This window comes from Vipera ursinii (assembly GCF_947247035.1).
Source record: "Vipera ursinii genome assembly, chromosome: 2".
NCBI lineage: Eukaryota > Metazoa > Chordata > Lepidosauria > Squamata > Viperidae > Vipera > Vipera ursinii.
Genome location: NC_139513.1, coordinates 97,036,577 through 97,059,978, shown reverse-complemented (window position 1 = coordinate 97,059,978; position 23,402 = coordinate 97,036,577). Strand labels below are relative to the sequence as shown.

Here is a 23,402-nt window from a genome sequence, read left to right as displayed (position 1 = left end):
AGGCACCAGTGCAATGTTATTGCAACACTTTATTGGTGCTTGCTACATTCCCTTCCCCATGTAACATGCACACAATTCTTCAAGAGGAGGAAAGACCTCTGCAATGCAAACTGTCAATCGGATCATCTTTATATAAACAAATGGCCTCTAAGTCCCATTATTATGATATAGGCCCTATTCGCCTTCTAAGGAAAAATGGAATGGGATTTATTTGGAAGTAGGCCTCCTGACCAGAAAGAAAAGGCAGATAAATTTGGAGCTGAAAATATCTTAAGGATCTTGAGAGACTAACAACACTTACCATTTGCATTCTGCTACATCAGTATTTTTCAAACTTGGCAACGTTAAGATGCGTGGACTTCAATTCCCAGAATTCCCCAGCTGGCATGAATTCCAGACATGCCACTCTTCACCTTTCTCAAACATGCATTTCATGTATATTCTGTCCAGTTTTCAGTCTTTTATTGCTGAAAGATAAGTATATTTACTAATGAAATTCTATTATGAATCTTCTGGTTGCAGATTTAACTACTTCTTAAATTTTGTTATTTTTCTATTATACTATTGTACAATAAGAATGATCATCAGGATGTTACAAGATTGTTATTTTGTTTTTCATCTACCATATTTGCTACATAAGTGAGCTCTGAAATTCCACATAGTTCCTCTAGATGTCTCTACTAGATTATACTTATCAACATTTCTTATTTTTAAAAAAATAGCTAAAATATTTCAATGGATAAATTTGGACGCAAGATTAAAAATGAAATTAAAAACATTTTTTAAAATACTGAAAAACTTGTGAGATATGCAATAGTGGCAAATATCTGTAGCTCAGGTATAGGATGAGGGTGAAGTTTCGTTCTCCGAGCTTGTGGGTTGGTTTCCGAACATTTCGTTACCCAGGCTAGGTAAAACATTTAAAACGCTGCTGAAGATGTTACCTAGCCTGGTAATGAAACATTTGGAAACCAACCCACAAGCTTGGAGAATGAACCTTCACCCTCAACTTTTGTAAGATAGCCAAATTTGACTTTCTTCTCCAAAATTTTGCCAAATTCAGGCAGAAAGACAAAACAGAATTTGGGGGGCAGGGCAGTTTTCACAAGACAGGGATCTCATAGAATCAGAGTGCCAAAGCTCACAAGATGTTAATATTCAAGAAAGCACATGAATATCTTGTGAGCTTTGGCACTCTGATCAGACATGTTGAAGACATTGTCTGCTTACGAGACCCTCCCAGATCATATATTGAGAATATACCTACTGTACAGATAACTTTGTTGACTTCTGAATGCCCTCCCTTATGTGATGACTAACCATGCTGGGTAGATTTACAGGAATAGAGGCCCAAACATAGGGGCATAACTTGGCCCACTTCTAGAAGGAATATGACACAGCAATAAATTTGAAGGCTTGGCTTTCTGTATTATGTCAGAGTTTATTTAACAAAAGTGAGGGGGGGGAAATGAAATGAGTGCCTGACTCAGGAAATGAGTGCTTTGCAAGGGTCTCCTTCATATATATATATATATATATTTAAAAAAGACAACATTTTGGCTCCATCCTTTCAAAAAGGATACTTGGTTGACTATGTGCTACTCTCCACTCACACATTCTGTCCTATATTATAAATGCAGCATTGTCTGTCCTATGTTCTACAAATAAGTTTATAAATCTTTTCTCAAAGCTGCTAAATCAATGGAAGCAACAATACCACAAGTCTGTACTAGTTCCTGATGCCATAATGGGGACTGTAAACTGACAGGTTGGAATAACAAAGACTTAGACCATGTTTTCACAGCATATACTGTACCATAATTGAAACATGATTCAGTAAACTAACACAGTAATCCTGGATTCATAGTAGCTAAACTCAGCTCAGCAGCAACCAACACTGGCTACATAGAAGTCTTGAGTATTTAACCCTTCTGCAGCACTGGCATTGTGTGGATTTAGACAACACTGGACACTTCTTCTCTAGTGGCCCACTTATGAGCATTTCCATACCAGCCATTCAGAGTAACTTCAGTGTCATCTAAACTTCATTGTGCCAAACTAACAATTCTCTTTTCTCACTTCAATAATTGGCTGGATGCTCCTGACAACATCTGATTGGAAGCTTAAAACTTGGAAAACATGCAGCAAAGGTAAAAACAACATATACTTATATACTTAACCAAGTTTAAGAATGATTCCCATGCTTTGCATAACACACAGCAGGGCACATACAAGCATATCTATCATTTACAGTGAGACTTCTAAGTCAGAGGTGTCAAACTCGCAGCCCGCAGGCCAAATGCGTCATGGCAAAACTGCGCCCACCCCATTGCCAGCAATGGGGAAAAAAATCACGATATGTCGTGGCACATCATGTGACGTTGCGAGTTTGACACCCCTGTTCCAAGTGGATTTAAATGCCTGCAATACTGCAAATCAGCAGATATACAAAAAGGGGAAAGTTAAAACTCAGTTGTTCTTTTCTCTTTTTTCTTTTTGTTATGTAATTTTTACTAAATCTGTATGGCTTATTTTTCCCTTTTAAGCATAGTGTGCACACACACACACATAGATGCACACAAAATTATTAAGTAATTACATAATGAGGTAATCAGTTCAAGACCAAAACCTTTATTATATACTTATTACTTTGCAATCTGTAGCATTCTCTTTTTTTAAAGTGTTACATACATTTTTGGATGAAAAAGCCAAATAGTGTAATGTTATGCTTGCAGCATTACCATCCTAAATTGTAATTAATATTATAGGTTTTTTTCTGTTTAATATTCTATTGTTTAATTTAGAGAAGTAAACAATTATAACTAATTACTAATTTAAATAATTTAGACAAATAATTACAACTAAATAAAATTAAAAATATTAATATATATTCTTGTATTGAACCAATATATCAAGACTTAAAGCAATATATTGTAATAAAAAGGGCAAAAAAGATGCTGCAAATTCTAGAGGTTACTATCAATTAAAGGAACACAAATCCATCCTTATTACAATTTTGTCAGCACATCAGTGAAATTACTGGCCAATAACAGAAGGTACTTATTACAACTCTATTGCAAGTTTGAAAGGCTTAAAATGCAGCGCACTTCCAATAAAGTAGTCATGTATTGCATTTACACAAAGAGGCAGCAAGCTACATTATGACTTAACTTTATGGATGAACCACCTCTGTTTAAACAATTCTGAACTAGCTATGTGTAACCTACTTCTTGTCAATATCATACACTACTCACGCTGAAGCTTATTTTGGTTTGCTTGATCCAGTTTCCTACATTGGCCACACAAACTGGACCACAAGCTGGGTATAGCCTGCTAATCCAGTTTTATAAGCCACAGAGAGCACCAACAACATTTTGGCAATAGTCTTACTAACTGACAGGCATTTAAAAACCTGCTGTTATTTAAAGCACTTGGGCTGCCCTAGACAACCCATTATTTTCTCTGAGCAATTCAGGAAATCAGGTCTTACTCACCCACTTCTATCCCAACTTAGCCTGACAATTTTCAGAAAGTCACATTCAAAGGCACGATTGACTTCCCCTTCCCCCCTTTGCCGCCCCCCCCCAAGGGGCACCGGCTCTTTAAATTAGGACCTTGAAATCCTTCCCCGAATTCTTTAGCTCAGCAGCTCTGTTGTGAAGGAAGCATCTTGAACGCGGAAGAGGCTACCCACGGGTATTCGATGGTCCCCATTTCTCCGACTGCGGTTTTGTCCCGCCAAACTTAACGAGGTCTGGGGGGGGGGTAAAGAAATCGCAAAGTGTGTGTACACACACACACACACCCTTCAAGGAGGAGGAGGAAGACACGAGTCTGGGGGGGGGGGGTAAAGAAATCGCAAAGTGTGTGTGTACACACACACACACACACACACACACACACCCTTCAAGGAGGAGGAGGAAGACACGGGTCGGGGGGGTAAAGAAATCGCAAAGTGTGTGTACACGCACACACAGCATTCAAGGAGGAGGAGGAAGACACGGGTCTGGGGGGGAAGAAATCGCAAAGTGTGTGTACACACACACACACCCTTCAAGGAGGAGGAGGAAGACACGGGTCTGGGGGGGGTGTGTGTAAAGAAATCGCAAAGTGTGTGTATACACACACACAACCTTCAAGGAGGAGGAAGAAGACACGGGTCTGGGGAGGTGTAAAGAAATCGCAAAGTGTGTGTACACACACACACACACACACCCTTCAAGGAGGAGGAGGAAGACACGGGTCGGGGGGGTAAAGAAATCGCAAAGTGTGTGTACACGCACACACAGCATTCAAGGAGGAGGAGGAAGACACGGGTCTGGGGGGGAAGAAATCGCAAAGTGTGTGTACACACACACACACCCTTCAAGGAGGAGGAGGAAGACACGGGTCTGGGGGGGGTGTGTGTAAAGAAATCGCAAAGTGTGTGTATACACACACACAACCTTCAAGGAGGAGGAAGAAGACACGGGTCTGGGGAGGTGTAAAGAAATCGCAAAGTGTGTGTACACACACACACACACACACACACCCTTCAAGGAGGAGGAGGAAGACACGGTTCTGGGGGGGTAAAGAAATCGCAAAGTGTGTGCACACACACACACACACACCCTTCAAGGAGGAGGAGGAAGACACGGGTCGGGGAGGGGGTTAAAGAAATCGCAAAGTGTGTGTACACACACACACACACACCCTTCAAGGAGGAGGAGGAAGACACGAGTCTGGGGGGGAAGAAATCGCAAAGTGTGTGTACACACACACACACCCTTCAAGGAGGAGGAGGAAGACACGGGTCTGGGGTGTGTGTGTAAAGAAATCGCAAAGTGTGTGTATACACACACACAACCTTCAAGGAGGAGGAGGAAGACACGGGTCGGGGGGGGGGTAAAGAAATCGCAAAGTGTGTGTACACACACACACACACACACACACACACACCCTTCAAGGAGGAGGAGGAAGACACGGGTCTGGGGAGGTGTAAAGAAATCGCAAAGTGTGTGTACACACACACACACACACACACACACACACCCTTCAAGGAGGAGGAGGAAGACACGGTTCTGGGGGGGGGTAAAGAAATCGCAAAGTGTGTGTACACACACACACACACACCCTTCAAGGAGGAGGAGGAAGACACGGGTCGGGGAGGGGGTTAAAGAAATCGCAAAGTGTGTGTACACACACACACACACACCCTTCAAGGAGGAGGAGGAGGAGGAAGACCCGGGGCGGGCTCCCCCTGCTCTGACGCGACCCGCGCGGGGGAGCAGCTCGTCGGAACGCGTGCTGGGGCGGAGCCGCAGGAACTGGAAGGTGTCCCGGCGGAGAGGGGCGGGGCCCGCCAGTGAGGCCGGGAGGGGTTGGCCCCCGTCCGACTTAGCAGGTGAAGCGTCGCTCGCAAAGTCTTCCCAAGTTCTCGGCTGGCTGGGTCGGTCCTTTCCCGCTGCCTCGGGGGTAACCGCGCCGGAGCGCTCGTTTCGCGCGCTGCCGGTTGCGTTTGGAGCCGCTCCCTCAGCCCTGAGGTAGCCCGGCAAGCAGAGGGTGGCGGGCGCCCCACGCTTGGCGGAGGAACCGGCGGAGAAGCATCCTTGGGGCTTTCTTCTCAGCCGAAGCCCCGCGAAAGCACCGACCGACCGACCGGGCGGGAACGGGCTCGGCTTCTTCCTCGGAAGTTCTCCTTCCGTCGTTAGGCTTCGACGGATCCTTAGCCCTTTTCCAGCCTGGTCGGTTTTGCCTGCAGAGAAGAAGCCCGTCCAGAGTCGTTTCTCTTCCGTTTGCATCTCCTAACACGTCGATGGTGAGGATCTCGAAGCTCAAGCCTGGACGCTGCCATGGCCTTCGCTAATTTCCGGCGCATCTTGCGCCTCTCTAACTTTGAGAAGCGGCGATCCAAAGAGTACGAGCACGTGCGCCGGGACTTGGATCCCAACGAAGTCTGGGAGATCGTCGGAGAGCTAGGCGACGGCGCCTTCGGCAAGGTGTACAAGGTGAGCGGGAAGATGGAGACGGGATGGGGCGGCGGGTGTGTGTGTGTGTCGGACGGGCAACTCGGAGTAGGTTCAGAGAAGGAACAAGCGGGGGGGGGGAGCGGGTATCCGAGGGAAGTGGCTGTGCTCAGCGGTAAGATATGAAAGACTTTTTCCGGTACTGTATCAAACGTAAAAGAAGATTCTCCTCTTCTGGATTGCTAGATAAGCATGATGGACTTAAGATGCCACAGGACAGAACTTCTGTTCAGTTCCAGCAGTTTGACCATGGAAAGGTGTGCGCTGCCCCCTTCACTGGATGTGTGGACAGTTTACATTTATCATATGTAAATGTTACACTTTATGTAGTATTTCATACCATATTTTATATAAAGCTACATAAATGTTTTTAATGAATTAAATTCAGGGGTTTCCTTGGTAAGTCTAGAAAATACCCCACTCCATATCATATTGTAATTGTATTTTATTTTTTAGTTAGTCAACTTATGGCTGCCGCTTGTCAAACTACTCAGGGCAGAGGAAGTGACTCCAAGCCATAACAAGCCACTGATCAATAAACTATGGTCTATAAATTACAGTGGCTGAGTTGTACAATGCAGTGTGCCTAAATGAAGTAAACCACACTATGACTTGCTGTAATATATCAACCAAATCTGTTATTCTAAGATAAATTTCTCTAACAATTACAATCTTTTTTTATTCTTTGCAGAAGTGATATTAGATTGTGGGAGAATGTGTAAATGTGTACTTTCCCCACATTTGTAGTAAGAATGATTTACTATAATAACTGAAGATGGGATTGGAGATTTTGCATTCTCTTTCTGGATGACTCTGTACTTTGTTTATTCAGGGACATGTGTAATTATGCATCAAGCACCAAGATTGTATCTTCTGAGTTGTAAATATATGGTGTAATCTCAAACTAAGGAGACTGTCCAGATCTGGAAGAGCCTTTCAGTTCAATACTTTGTTCTCTGTACTCATAGATTGTTTCTGCTAGATTGTTTTTGCACTATAGGCCTCAAAGTAAGTTTGAGCCCCATATATCTAGTCAAACCACATTAAGGTTTGTTCCCTTTTATGACATTGCTCTAGCCACTATTCATGACAAATGTCTGGGGAGTTACACATGGCCCATCCAAAAGGATGAAATAGAAACTTCTATTTTAAAAGAAAGTTTGTGGAAGAGAGAAAAGTTAACAGCCTTTTTTCTTCTCCCTCCATTCTGATTGTCTTCATTTGTTGGATCTAACATTATCTTCCATTTTCACTATATAAATGTTTTGGGGGTATTCTAATATAGCTGTGCAATTCCAATGAATAATTATGGATAGGAACTGCCAAGAAAATGGCAAGACTCATTGTCCTGGCTGAGGGATTATTGGAGCAGCAAGCTAAGGGATGTAAAAGTAAGGCTCAAGAAGGCTCCTTTACAGCTTAGTAATGAAAAGAAGTAGTTTAGATTTCTGAACTTATTGTGCCCAACACAAAATAAGCGGCTGCATGGTTAATGTGGTTTGGAAATGCTCCTTTTCTTCTAAGCATTTTTAGGAAAATAATAACTGGGAATTGGACATGATTTCTGCATAGATATTATTCTGACATCCAATTCTTAAACAGTAGGCAAAGGAAGAGACTTGAAAACAACTGAAAGCAATAATCCCTGCAGGGCTTCTCCAATATATCTGCTCAGAATATTTGAAATGGATGCTCTCTGAACTCATGATTGATATATGCTGTAGCTACATTATAAGAATTCACATGGCCACTAGAAGTGCAAAAGAATGAGTTAAGAAGGCTCATTAGGATGGGAGTTGTTAGCTTCTATCCTCCATTAAAGATGCAAATCAGGAGTTAGGGTTAGGGTTAAGACCACTTTTGGGGCAATTCAAGAATGAGGATATGGCATGCCAAAGGTTCTAGGCTCTGCTGGGTGTCTTACGGTACTATTGGTCAGATCTGGTTTCATTATTCCTTGAATTATCTGATATGAATGGCACCTTTGCCTTTCACGATAGAATAGGAGCAACACAGAGAATCTTATTCCAGGAAAGATACAATGAGTTCTGGACCACTCCAGAACCTGTCATTGCACTGGATGATAAAAGAGCTTTGAAGCAGGAGCCTGATCAGTAGTTGACTGGGGAGACAGAAGTCACATCCACAGCCATTGATTTGCAGGGTGCCTCAGAGCTTGAAGCTCTCTTCCTGTTTCTGACATCTAGATGAAACCATGGGTCAGGTCATCAGTCTGTTCAGAATCTTTAGTATGCTGATGATATACGACTGTATATTTCAATCCTGGGCTGCCTCGGTGAAGCTATCAATGTGCTGTCCCAATGTCTGGAGGCTGTTCAGGTGCAAGGGACAGAACATACTTCAACTCAGTCCTATCAAGACTGAATGGCTATGGCTATTTCCCTTCCCCCATCCCCACATTTCCATTGTTGGTCTTGGATGGGTTTATATTTCCCATTCCAGACTGGTGCACAGCTTGGGGTTCTTCTGGACTTGCAGCCATTGAATCTATGGCTGGGAAACCCTTTTCAAAGGTTGATCTTGTGTGCCAGTTGTCCTTTCCTTGACCAGGAAATCCTTAGGCAGTTACTCAGATGCTGTCACTTCACAACTGGATGATTGGAATATACTCAACATGGGACTGGCTCTGAAGAGCATCTAGAAGCTACAACCGGTACAAAATGCAGTGGCACAAACAGTAACAAATGCTTCTTGATATGTGTGAGTGCTGCTGTATGAAGTATATTGATGACCAGTTGGGTTTGGTATAAGCTGTCAGTCATTACCTTCATGGCATAGTGCCTGTTTACCTGAGAGACTGTCTACCACCATTTTTTTCTATTGGCCAAGTATGTTGCAGCAGAGTAGATATACTCCAGGTCCCCTTTATTAAATATTGTTGTCTTACAGGACCAAGGGAGCATGTCTTCTCTGTCACAACCACTGTCCTCTGGACAACATACCACCACAGACATAGACAGTGTCCTTTCTTCTGGGGTTCCAAAAAGCTCTTAAGACTTGGCTTTGCTTTCAAGTCTGGGATTAATGGTTTGGTCTGGGCTGTCTGTGGTGTTGTGGGAGGCTTCAGAACTAAATGGCTGAACTAATGGAAATTTGTTGTCCTTTATGTGATCCTCACCCTGCCCTCTTTTTTGGGTATTTGCCAAACATGCATTGAACGTAATTGTTGGTCCACTACCATCTAGTTCAGCTTTCCTCACTATATTAATATGATGAGGCTAGAATTCCATGAGGGGGGAGGGGGGAAGGGAGTGAGAAACACTGGCCTAGTTGATAGGGCCTGGATGCAGTAGTTTTTAAATGAAGACGTTAGACTATGCACATTGAGTTTCTGAAAACAATATTATCCTTTCTAGAAAAATAAAGAATGATATATTGGCCCTGGAAATTGTAACTCGTCTATCTTACAAAGAGAGCTTCCAGCTTCATTCTCTTTCTCATATCTGGCTATAAAGAGGAAACTTATCTGAAGAAACACATATCTTATTTCGCAAATATATTCTGCCAAGACAGTACAAAATAAGTGCTTATTGTTAAATGGGAAATGAGCAGAATTTGATAGTAAAGAATGTTCACTGTAGAATGCCATTTAATGAATATTTCTTCTTTCAAGGGACCAGATCTTATCAAGATGCATGCTAATATGATCCCTATCAAAGGACTCTTTAAAAATGGAGTTTCTTGATTAGAAGTAGTCAATTCTTGGTATTGTACAAAATCCCTGTTCCCATTTCCTTTCTATCTAACTGATAGGCAGAGAACATGTCTTTGTTCTCCTAGCAATATTTGGTTGCTGATATTAATATCAATGGGAGATAAGTGATTTTGAAGGGAATGACTAGGAAGAAGACACCAAGAAATTAGAGCATTAATTTGTTTTCTGCAACTTGGTTATCATGTAGGCAAAGTAATGAAGATATCCACAAAGATACATTTGAGGAAAAATTATTGTAAGGATTATAAAAGAAATGATTTTTCAGTCTGCAGTACTTTTGTTAATTCAGTCCAAAATCAGCTCAAAATTCTGTGATGGTGCAGTCTTCCAAGGAATTTATGTTTCATAGTTCTGTACATGTTACTTCAGTAGGCAGGATTGCAAGATATATATCATCTAATTTAATTTAATTAATTTAATTTATTAGATTTATATACCGCCCTTTCCCGAAGGACTCAGGGCGGTTTACAGGGTGTGTAAAATCCAACCAATTCAAAATACAAAAGTTAAAAAACAATTAAAAAGATTACATTATCCCTGAAAATAAAAATCCCAGTTAAAAATTCTCAGCCTGGGCCGGAGAGCTCAAAGAGCCAAGTCTTCAGGTCCCGGCGGAATGAACGAAGGTCAGGGGCAGTCCTGAGCTCCACGGGCAGCTGGTTCCAGAGGGCAGGCGCACCCACAGAGAAGGCCCTCCCCCTGGGTGTTATCCGTCGGCAATCTTTTACTGGCGGCACCCTGAGAAGACCCTCCCTGTGTGAGCGCACTGGACGAAGGGAACTTGATGCTGGCAGCAGGTGTTCCCTCAAATATATATATATATCTTTATATATATATATATATATATATATATATATATATATATATATATATATATATATATATATATATATATATATATATATATATATATATATATATATATATATATATATAATACAGTTAGAGGATGTCTAAGACTTAGATGCCTATAACATCATTTTAAACAGTCTTTGTTGTTAAAGCAGTATTTAACATATAATGTGTGTACTGCCTATTAGTGACTATTAGTATCAGATTTTTTTTGCATCCTTTGTCTTCCACTGGCTAGAATTCTAATGAACTAATATACACATTTGTATTCCTCTATTATTTTTCCCATAGACAGGATTGTCATTAGTGATCAATACTATCCTTTAATGTCAACTAGTTATTATTGAGAGTAGTGGTTAAGGCATCAAACTAGAAACCAGGAGACTGTGACTTCTAGTTTACCCCCCCCCCCCCCTTAGGCAAAAAAGCCAGCTGGGTGACCTTGGGCCAGCCACTCTCTCAGCCCTAAGAAGCAGACAGTGACAAACCAATTCTGAAATCTTGATAGGAAATCTCCATGGAAATGTCCAGGCAGTTACTAGAAGCAAAGAAAGTGTCTTGAAGACATACATAAAATTAGACAATGTAAAATCTGTCTTCATTACAGTACTGATATTTTTATAATAGTAATGGTTGGATGACTCTAGAAGATGCTTTAAATCACTTTTGGAGATCTTGCTTTACTTGGGTTAGCTGGCTTTGATGTTGGTTTTTAAACTTTGAATTGTAGTTTGAAATAACTTGGAAGAGTGTGTGTGTGTGTGTTTTCAAGATTATTGAAAGTATCAATTTGGAGTCAGGTTCTTCCTTATTATTAAGCCAAAAAAAAATCTATGTTTTGACTCTACTATTCTTTTCATTTTCCTGTCCCCCATTCTGCATTAGTAGTTGCTATTGGTAGGAAAAAAAATGTCCAACAAAGGTCAAGATAAATTGAACTAGATGTTGCAGGAACACTTGACATATTAGATTACACTTGTCAAAATTTGTCACCAGCATTCCTAGCAATCATACTGGTTAGGAATTCTGAGAATTTCTTGGCATATATGGAATATACTAAATTGGCAGAGACTGCAGCAAAAAATAATAATAATGGTGCTATTAATAGCTGCCTATTTTTTCCTTCTACCACCAATAAATAAATGTCCTGAAACATAAAGAAGATGGGCATAAGTTTTAGTCTTCAGTTTGTGGAACCATGTGAACAGGCAAGGGAAAGATGGATTGTGAAGGTTAAATTCAGCAGAGTTAAATATATATATATATATATATTCTTGGCCACTTGAATGCTTGAGCAGCTTGTTCAGCTCTCAAAACTCTCCTTCCAAGGAACAGATGCTCGGATTAAAATCTCCAAATAAAATTGACCACTCATGTAAACTGCAGACAATCTGTTAAACTGTAACATATTTGAGAACAAGTAGCAGAAGAAAACTTATTCAAGGATCGCACAATTAGGTTGTAGGCCATCAGAGTTCGATTCCGAACCAGGCTAAACTCCCGCAGTATTTCAAACATTTTGAACATTAACATGTCCCATGAAAAAGGTGTCTCAGAGGGAGAATAATTGTGCACTATCTGTGCCTCTGGTGAATTGCTCAGCTCTGAGGCACAGTGATATCGGTGAGGACACCAACGCCCTTGATAATCTGACTATGGCAGGATAGGGGACAGGATGTGTTTTCAACACAGTGATCTGTGTGACTTTCAGTTCCTCCAATAAACAATGTACTGAAGTAACTTCCTGCTGATTATTTTCCTTTTTTATTCTTTTTTGATCTTGTATGCATGGTTGAGAGGCATTTTAAAACTCTGTACTGTTAATATTTCACTCAATTTTAGCAATCCTCTAACGTTCAATTTCAGATGGCTGTTTGTCTTGCTGTAATTTAAGCTTATTTGTATTTGCTATTTGCATCTAGCATCGAACACAGAATTATCTTGTCATTCAAACAGTTGAGATGCTAATACAAGTATTTCATAATTCTGCTTTTTGAGAAGCTCTTGATCTTTTTCCTGTAAGGACACTGCAGCTTTTCCTTTCTCTTCTCTGAACCTCCCATTTTCTGAAAACAGCATCTTGGCTGTGGTGTCACTTTATGTTTGAGAAAATTAAGTATATTCATGCTATGTTTCCTGGAATTAATCAAATAGGAATTTGGTTGCTTCCAAATGTAACAGTTATAATTCAGAATTATTCATCAAAGAATAGAATTTTATATTATGAATAACATTTCGTTTACCTGGATTGTTTGAATGGACTAAGAAACATATTATTGCAAATGCCAGAAGTAACAAAAGCATGGCAGAATATGCATTTCAGTATTTCATTAATGGAGATGGACATAATTGCAACAAAGAAGATATAAGTTCCAGAAACTTTAACTAGATCTTAGGAAGTGTTAATAATTGTTAAAGTCATTCCCTCCTCCCCTTTTTTTTAAACTATGCTGTCATCAGAGGGAGAGAGAATGCCTCTAAGTCTTCACCCCCTCCTCCCAGAAATCTAAATAGAGACATATTTTCTTTGTAGTTCCTGGGGAAAAGACTGCTAACATCCAGATATATCCTGTGTTCTATTAAGCAAAACATGGCTTTAATTCTGAGCATCTTGTTTTTGCAGGGCTGGGGAAAGAAAACATTTTGCCAAACCATGTTTTCTTTAATTATACTCCTGGATATTTTCTAGCTCTGAACAACAAAAGAAAGGCAACATGTTTACAAATCAGAAATGTAGATACTACACAGTCAGGAAAAGTTTGCTGGCAATTGGATCTATATAATGAAGCAAGTTGCAGCTGTCCTACTAGAAGTCTCCTTGGGACTATAACACCAAAGTATGCTGCTAGAACCATGAAATTGCTTCCTTTATGGCTGACCATCCATATAAGATGGGGGAGTCAAAAACAGTCCTAGGAAAAGGCAACGGCAAATAGCTTTCATAAGACTGCCAAAAATGCAATTGGATGCAATCTCTATGAGTCAAATTGGTTCGTAAAGAAAAGTTGCCTGTGACTGTCTCTAGGAATCATACCTAGTCTGCCTGACCTCTGCAGTAATTCATTAATCTTCTGAACCAATGGACATATTTGGAACTTTGAGGACATGGGCATTCTCATAAAATTGCTCCCAGGAGGGCATATTCATTCACAATATGACTGCCATGGTGAGCACTGCCAGTCATTGTTATTTATCAGAAGTCAATGTGATGCTCCAATAATCTAGGATGCTCACTACCATCCCTCCTACTCTCCAGGAAGTCCTACTACCCAACTTCAAGTAGATGAAGTCCTCAGATTGACTCCTGGTGACTTCACAAACCTGTCAGGCTAGCATGGAGGTTGGATGGAGCTCAAATGGCTTGCAAGATCATGCATAGTAAACAAATGAATCCATCCTGTGCTGGGAGTAAACTTTATATTGGTAGGTTGTGCTAATCTACATATGTGTGTGGTGCAGCACAATTGTGTGTTACAGCTTTCCTAGGTTGTTCATCTTTAGACAAGAGAGTTAAGATGCTGGACTGGGACTGGGGTATCCAAATTGAAATCTATCTTCAACAATGGAATTTCAGCTTTGGGCTAGTTATTGTTTGTCAGCCCAGTCTGCCTTGATTTACTGTGTATGGGTAAATCACATGATATTTCAATGGAAGCCACCTTGAGCTTCTAAAGAAAATCAGGGTATACATAAAAGTGGAAGGTAAACTCAGTATTTGTCATATTGAAACCTCCCTACAGCCCACTGGAGAAAAAGCAAAACCAGAACACTTCATTAACATTTTGTAAATAGGAAATTTGTGGTATTTGGAAGGATTTAGTCATAAACCTTACCATGACAGCAACTTACTATTAGGTCTAATGATGTAGTGCATTGGAGCAGGTAACAGATCCCTCTATGTGTTGCTTTCCTAACCTTTAATTAGATATGTCATTTAATTGTCCTATCATATTCTCCCCAATAACAAATTGTTATACCAAACTATTTCTCTTTTTACAGTACTGTAAATGCTGGTCAAAGACTATAATAAAGGGATTTGATTTGATCTGATTTTATCCCAGCAATCCTTGAAGTGAATGGACAGCCCACACTTCACAGTGTTTCTTCTCCCAACAAAGCAACAGCAAAGCAAACCAGATAAATGGTAATTCAGTCAATTCAGTCAAGGCAAGAAACATCATTCCGGTGGGGAGCTGGAGACTAGAAATTCTATCCCCTTCCCTTGATAATTTTACTTAAAAGTGCTTCCTTGATAGTGCACTGCAGCCGATTTGTCAGAAGCAGTTCTGGTTTGTAGCTTCTCCTGCTGCTCAGGATTGTGTTTGGATGCCCAACGAAAATCTTGGGTCCGGAGCACATTTAGACGGACTTCTAATTCTACTCTCCTTATGATTCAGCCATTGTCAAAACATGTCCGTTTGTCTAAATCAGCAAGAGGAAACTCAAAGGTGCTTTTTTCTTCAAAAGGCAGCTGGGATGTTCTTTCCTTGAAGAAGAAGAAAATGTTTTGCTTCTCATCCAAGAAGCTTCATCAGTTCTGATGGCGGGGGGAGTGGGGGAATGGGAGGCTAGGTACTGAGAGTTGAGACTGGATGATAGGGGGTTGGAAGGATAGGTTCTGATAGGATGGAGGTGGGGGATGGAAAGATTGCATTTCTTTGCAGTCATCTGGTCATTAGCACTCTCTCTGAGAGTTGTTGAGGCCATTTTGGCAGAGGGGGAGTAATAAGCTACCACCTATCTCCAGTTTATAACGCAGCCCTTATAGCAGTTCCTAGAAGATTCCACAACCAATTGCACCCTGATTCAAGTAGCCCTGAGGGCACAGATAAACTCCCAAGTGGCCTCAACAGCTTTCAGAGAGTGCTTACGACCAGATGACTGCAAAGAAATATAATCTTTCCATTTCCCTCCCCTCCCCCACTATCCAGTCTTAACTGTCAGTACCTATCCTTCCCTCCCCCTACTATCAGAACTGATTAAACTTCTTGGATGAGGAGCAAAACATTTTCTTCTTCTTCAAGGAAAACACAGTCCAGTTGCCGTTTGAAGAAAAAAGAAGCATATCTGAGACAACTATAACCTGAGAATCTCCACAGACATTCAGCAAAAGGAAGGTAGTTGGCTAAACACAAAGACAGTTTAACTGAAAGTTCTGGTAACTTCTCATTTATTACTGGAAGAAATGTACAATTCTAACAACTAGACATGTACATTTACAATTAAATGGAGTGGTTATTTACACAGTTCCATTCTTGCAATGACTTGTAAGAGTGTTATACTCTGTTTTAAGCCTTGATCTGACCTATTTTTGACCTTCCTTCCCTGCATTAGTTGCCCCTTGGCCTGATAAAACCACAGCTAATCACGAGTGGAAGATTTAAGATCTAGATCTTCAGGCAGATAAAACCAGAGTTCTAATCACCCCTCCTTGGACTATGGTTAGAAATCTTAATTGTTCTTCTGAGCAGGAGGTCACTGCTTTTCTGCTATGAGACCAAACTTCAGCCATTTCCAAAAGGGTTGCCAAATTTCTAAAAACAGCCGTGGATTGTAAAAGTCATCTGGTAGCTCTTTCACACAATTTATTGTTTCAGGCTTTCCTGCACAAGTTTATTGTTGGTTTACATTTGATCTATCATTGTATTGTTATATTTTTATATTTATCTTGTACTATAAATAAATATAATAATAACAAGAGATGAATACCATTGTATTTGAGTTTATTTATGAATGCATTATTATCTATATTCTGAGGGAAAATGTAAGTTATATTTCCCAGCCTGGTTGTGATCTATCGTAGTATAGCAATAGCACATAGACTTATATACCACTTCATAATGCTTTACAGAACTCTCTAAGTGGTTTACAGATTCAGCATATTGCCCCTAACAACCTGAGTCCTCATTTTACTGACCACAGAAGGATGGAAAGGTGAGTCAACCTTAAGTCAGTCAGGATCAAACTGGCAGTGGACAAGAGTTAGCCTGCAATACTGCATTCTAACCGCTATGCCACCATGGCTCAATTTTTTTGTAATATGTAATGTAACCTACAAACTAGACTTTTTTCTTCTAATTTGACTGATGTGTTCCCTTTCTGAATTATTATTGATCAGGCTGTTTGTCTCCTAAATACTGAATAATAAAAACAGCACCCACATTGACTTAACAAGGAGAACCAGATATGGAACTAATAGTAAAACCTTTATATAGTATCAGTAATAATGTCCTAAAACATCAGTGATTCAAACAGGATGCAGTGAATTACTTAGAAAGCAATTAATCATCCTGATGTCTTTGCAACATAACTATAATAAAGATGGAAGAAGCAAGCAAGTTACACAGAACAGTCTTTTGTTTCTTTTTTAGCCATTGCAATATATGAGAAAAGAGCAAGCATGTTTACTGGAGTTCAGATTCAGAACAGTTAAATATATAAACATGTGAATTTGTTTATGTATAGTGACATGCACATAATACACAACATGGCATATATATATGTGTGTGTGTGTGTGTGTGTGTGTGTGTGTGTGTGTAAGCTTTCTTCTCTTTCTCTTCAAGTTTGTTTTCCATAGCCAGATGCCTACCAGTCCAGCCCTGGCTTTTTCAAAATGCATCCACATGTGGAAAAATTATGGGGAGTAAAAATATCAAATGAATGTTGTTTCCATTATTCCAAATATGGATAAATAAAAAAAATTGTCTTTACTACATTCGATGTGCAGCTGCGAATAGTCATAAGCAAAGCCTCAATGGCAGTATGAGCTGTAAGTTTATATAATTTAACCTCCTCGTGTGGGTCTTGCCTTTGGCATTTTAGGAAGAATCTTTTTAACCAGAGCTTCCTTCCTTGACAGATGTACTATAAATCATGTGACAATTCAGAAGGAAGGCATGGGTTGAAGGGAAGGGGAAGAATGTGTTTTGACCATGCACCTGGATTCTTGTGCAATCCAACTGTAGTACTTCTGCATTTTTAAATATTCTTTCTTTTTTTACTGGCATCTAGGCAAGTCTCTCACCTTGGGCAATTCAGTTGGATTGCAACTCTTCCTTTTTCCTCTTTCCACTAACGGACAGTTTCTGTTCCTCACCAGAACACATTCTGATTGACATATCAACAGGAGAATATTTGGCTGCCGTTCTGTATTAGGGCTACCTTCTTCTGAATGCTCCTATTCTGATATATTCTTTGGGATCAACCAAGAAATTTCTATAAGTGACCTCTCTTTTCCTGGGCAATGTATGTACCACCTCTGTGTTCTTGCACTTCATTTTCAGTTACTGCTAGGTGGGCAAATTGCTCCATGAAACCAAGAAGGCGATTCCTACTAAAATGTGTTTCTTTACAATCAAAAAGCTAGGTTGCAATACCTTCTATTATTTTACCTTATGCAGTTTTCGACATCCACCCCATGATTTTTTTTTTCATATGACAAAAAAAACAGCTTTTCTCAATTATTACTGATAGTCTCCATATTGTTCTTGACAAAGTCCTTAACTTTGGAATCGCTCTGCCTGCTTCAACTGTAAATGTAAACATTCAGAGTTATGATCTGGTTCTGGGTCAGAACATTCTGTGTTTATTAAGCAAAAGTATGAAGAAACTTGACAACTGCTGTTGGAAGTTGGAGGTGTTAACCCTTTATATCTAAGTTAAATTGTGATCTTGTACCTAATGAAGCTGTTGGAACACCAAGGACACTTTTAAAAACAGGGAGGAATCTGTTTTGCAACACAATATTATCTGCTCTAAGTAATTGAGCTTTTAATCAGATATACACCAAAGTGGAGCAAGTAAGTGCTTTATTGCAGTTTTATTGCAGGTCATATATTTAATTATTGATACAAACCAAACCAAACCCATATTGTGAGTTCATGAATGACAAACTAATACATTCTGAAACCTTGAGCAGGAAACTATAAAATGGTTAAATTTCCCTTACGAGTATTTATTGTTTATACTATAGTGCCATACTTGTAAATAAAGAGCAATATCAAATCCTGGGCAAGGAAATTCCCTGCCACTGGTCTATGTTTCCCAAGCAATAAGATGATATGGTCTCCAGGACAAAGATGAAGATAAAGAATTATGAATCACTAAGTAACCCTCAAAAATACACCATAGATATTTCCCCCCAGTGTATACTTAGATTGATTCTCATAAATGCAAAATAAATTTTGCTTCGAAATCATGCCTCTTTGGGATGTGCTCACTTAGAAATTATTCTGAAAATACACTTTAGACTTTCTGAATGCAAGAGAAAATCACCTCCCTGTTATCTATGAAAAAGGCCAATCCTTTTGCACAACTCTGAAAAATTTGATGCTCCTGCTTTACGAGCTCCTGCTTTTAACAAGTGGAACATTTTGAAGTTTTCAGCTAGTTCAGAATCCTGCAAAAAGCTGGGCTCTTTAATGACTGGCAATGCCCTGCATGTTTCTTGAAAGTCTGATGTATTTAAGAATTACTCGCATAATATGCATATTTCTTATTGGCATTATTTTGAATCAGAATTCGATTGACTATTTTGAGAACCAGTTACTACTGACTAGTTTGGAAGGAAACCTGTGTAGACATAGCTTCAGGGCCAGAAATCTTGACAACTGATGTAATGATTTTAAGTTTTGTATAATGTCAGATGGACATTCTTCCCTGATTTGACCAGAGCAGGCCCATCAATATACTTAGTGGGAAATTACTAATACATATTGCCTATTCACACTGATAGCAATGGCATTGCTCAGCAGTCCCCAACCTTTGCGATTTGGTGGCCTAGTGGGAAGGGGAGAGGGGAACAGCCACGCAAGTGGCAGGTTGTCGTGTGCATGCACGCATGCGCAACTTGATTTGTGTGAGTGGCGGGCCAGCACTCATGCACATATGTGCACATTGTTTTGCACAGGTTGAGCTGCACATGCATGTATATGCACACTGGTCCACCACTCGTGCAAGTCACACTGCAAGCATGCATACCAGCCCGCTGCTCATGTGGCCCGGTTGTGAATAGGCCACAACCCAGTAATGGGCTGAGGCCTGGGAGGTTGGAGACCCCAGCCTTAGCTAGTCTGAAAATGAATATTTTCATGTTTAACTTTAGCTGTATGAAAACTACATGTGCCCCTCTCCAGTAACAAATCATATTTACAATCCTACTTCTTATTTGCAAGAATTAGTATAGATTGTCAGTATCCTGTTGAAGCATGATGAGTTGCTGGGGATAAACACAACTATCTAGGGCAGGGGTCTTCAAACTTGGCCCTTTTATGACTTGTGGACTTCAACTCCCAGAATTCCTCAGCCAGGCTTGCTGGCTGAGGAATTCTGGGAGTTGAAGTCCACAAGTCATAAAAGGGCCAAGAGTGAAAACTCCTGATCTAGGGCAATGTTTCCCAACCTATCCAATTGTTGTCTGCCATTCAAAAATACACCATAGATATAGTGATATGGGCAGCTTTAAATTTTGATGAACAAACAACACTATGTCCTCCAGATGTGTTATGATCAGAACTCCCATGGTAATAGCTATGCTAGCTAGGAATGTAAGAGCCATTCACATTCACTTTATATGAAAGCTGGCTCTTTCAATACTTTTCTTAAAATGGAACCGTTGGGGTTTACAATTAATTGGGCATTAGGGGTCAGTATTTGTGGTAATTTGGCAATCACCTGCATTTGCAAATACATCTGTAGGTTTCTGAAATCAAGTGGAAAAATGCTCTCCATAATGCTAAACCATTAAAATACTTTGGCAGCTTTAAGATAGGAGGTGGAAAGAAAAAGCTGCTTAATCTTCCAGGCTGTGCATAATAGGCATGTGGCTAAGAATTGATTTTTGAATAAAGCATTCCTTTATTTTTAACTGTGGGGAGATACCAAGTGCTGTTTAAAGCACCTGTTGGACAAAATTACCTTTTAAAAAACAAAGAGGGATTTGAAGTTCTTCAAAATGCTGCTGATAATTATTTAATCATAATGGTTACCATTTTCTTTATCCATTCACAATTTTCAGTGTTTTCGTTTCACCACAAAAGTGTAGAAAGTTTTTGTGTAGTAATGTATATAAACACAAAATAGTGGCATTTGAAAATGCCATAGATCTGACTGAGGACCTTAACAAGAAACCCTGAAACATTGCTACATATTTATATAATTGAAACAGTATTCAACATGATTTCTTCACTGCCAGCTGCTGCACAAATAGTGCATTAAAGATGACTGACACAGGACCATTAAAAACAGTAAGAATGTTTCATCTCCTGATCTCCTGCGGATACCAAACCTCTGAGCAAGCCCATACCTTGTTTTTATTTAAGCCTCCCTCCCTTTAAAAATGCAACTCAACATTTCAAAGTGGGGAAAAAAGAACACACCAGGAACATCTATGTATGTTTCACTTTAATAATTTATTTATTTTATTTTATTAAATTTATATACCGCCCTATTCCTGTAGGACTCAGGGTGGTTTACAGGGAGAGTTAAAAACAAACATACAAAAGTTAAAATCAGATTAAAATTAATTAAATCAAGTCCCCAATTTAAACAAAAACCCAATAAAATTAAAACCCCTCAGCCTGGGCCAGACAGCTCAAAGAGCCAAGTTTTCAGGTCCCGGCGAAATGAGCGAAGGTCGGGGGCAGTCCTAAGTTCCATTGGGAGTTGGTTCCATAAGGTCGGCGCGCCCACAGAGAACGCTCTTCCTCTGGGAATAACCCGCCGGCATTCCTTAACCGGCGGTATCCTGAGAAGGCCCTCCCTGTGGGAGCGCACAGGACGAAGGGAGCTTGATGCCGGCAGCAGGTGTTCACTGAGATAACCCGGACCCAAGCCATTTAGGGCTTTATAGGTATTGTATTAATATATTGCATGACTTTGATACAGAGGAAACTGTTTGGCAGAAACCATCATATTTCATATTGCCCTGAGAGTCTTTAGTTTGATTTATTTAAGAGAATGTGAAATTATTGGAATTCTGATTTTATTCATTCCAAGTGTTCCCATGGTATATATCACCATTCTGAATTGTGATATTAAGGAGTAGCACTGCATTAGGGCTGGTAGAGATTTAGTCCAAGAGAAAGATCATTGGAAAAAACTGTGCTGCTGACCTAATGTTAGTTTTGTCCTCTACTTATGCATAACGTAACAAAGAGAAACTTGAGAGATTTTCCAAAGATAAGTGGCATATTCAGTACTTCAGAATTACTCAGTCATGTAAAATTCCTAATTACTATTCCAGTTTTTTTCCCTCTACACTTTGATATCAGTCTTTTAATTGTGGTGGGTAGGTGAGGGGAAAATAGAATATTGTGTAGATATTGGAAGTTTGTGAATATAGGATTTTTGTCTCATCTTGCTAGAGCTATTAGTGTGCTAAGTACAAGTTTGTTTTCCTGAATCATTGTTTCACATCCTCTGAAAGATGAACGGCAAGGCCACTCTAGTTACTGAGTACAGCTCAAAAGGGATTTTGTAATTTCCGCTGCTATTGTTCAATGTATAATTATTTCTGTTACAACATCTCTCTCTCTCTCTATCCCTTATGGAGAAAGTATTTTGGCAGGCAATTTGGATTGCTTTCCCCCCACCCTCTCTTTAATAGTGAAACAAGCTAATTCCTACCCACCTACCCCCTAGTGCTGTGGAATCCAGTTCATTGTCCTTTCTGGACATAGGCCAGCAGTTCTGACTATAATACAGAAAAGACAAGCAGCCAAAAATGAAGCAGCTTCATTGTTTTTATCTGAAATCAGAAGTGTGTTTGCAGTTCTAGCAGTTTCCTAAATTTTTAAAAAGTCAATGCTGTTAGTTGTCCTCTAAGAGGCTCGTGCACCAAAAAACTGGGCACAGTTGATATCTAAAGTCAGGCTCATGTGGAACTAGAGATGAAGGCAAATATATGTGACCCAGGATAATGTTGCGGGATCCAGTCTGGGTCGGTCCATGGGACTAGAGTTTTAGTCTTCCAAGCTTTCAGATTCATGCTGGAACCCATCCTCAGGGAAATTCTCTTTAGCAGAATGTAAATAGCTGTTTAAATTAGTTCTCAGTAATATATTGGCAACAGAGGAACAATTTTGTCCTCCTGGTTTAGATAGGAAATGGATACAAACTTCCTACCTATCTGTATTTGTCGAGATGGGAAGCACCACCCTTGAAAATGCCATATAATGTTTTCACAGCATTGTATACATTTATTACAATCTGCACAATGCTCAAGGGTGCAACTAGACTTTCTACATGGCTGCTTTGAATTTACTTTCACTTCTCACCTGCTGTGAATTCACTTCAGGTGATAACACTGATACCTTATTTTTTTAACTCTGTACCTTTGCGTCCCCCATTTAAGGTTAAATAATTGGACAACAACTTATTGTTGAAAGAAATTTTGTGCACTTGTACTTGTGGTACAAACTTCAATGCCTCTAATATCTCCAAGGAAAAACATGCCCTTTTGTTACTCCTCCCAAATGTTGTTCAATAATATGTAATACTGTTTAGAGTATATGAGCAACATAATTCTTGTACCCAGAAATGTGTGAAAGAATACAGAAGTTTGCCTTAGCCTGGTCAGATCTTCAGATTTTAGAATTATGAGTCTATTAGTAGATAAAGCAATACGTTTTGAAGAAGCAGAAACTGTTGGTAGTTACGCTGTCAGAAAATAAAAGTGCATATTGCTCTAAAGGAAAACCTTTTATGCAATGACTCTTCCTGTTTTTTTTCCTGTTTTCTTCAACTATTTTTTCTAAAAATGTGAACATGTAGAAGAGTCTCAAGTTGAGAAAACATAGTTCCATTTTATT

The 23,402-nt window shown here is 39.8% G+C and overlaps 1 protein-coding gene across 1 annotated transcript in view; it reads left to right on the top strand.

Annotated features, from left to right (window-relative positions):
* The first annotated feature begins 5,216 nt into the window (after positions 1–5,216).
* Positions 5,217–23,402, top strand: part of STK10 (serine/threonine kinase 10) — an 83,313-nt gene continuing 65,127 nt past the window's right edge. Inside the window, exon 1 of the mRNA XM_083352974.1 lies at positions 5,217–5,987. Within this exon, the coding sequence (XP_083209100.1) occupies positions 5,832–5,987 (156 nt within the window). The 5' untranslated portion in view covers positions 5,217–5,831. The remainder of the gene's footprint in view (positions 5,988–23,402) is intronic.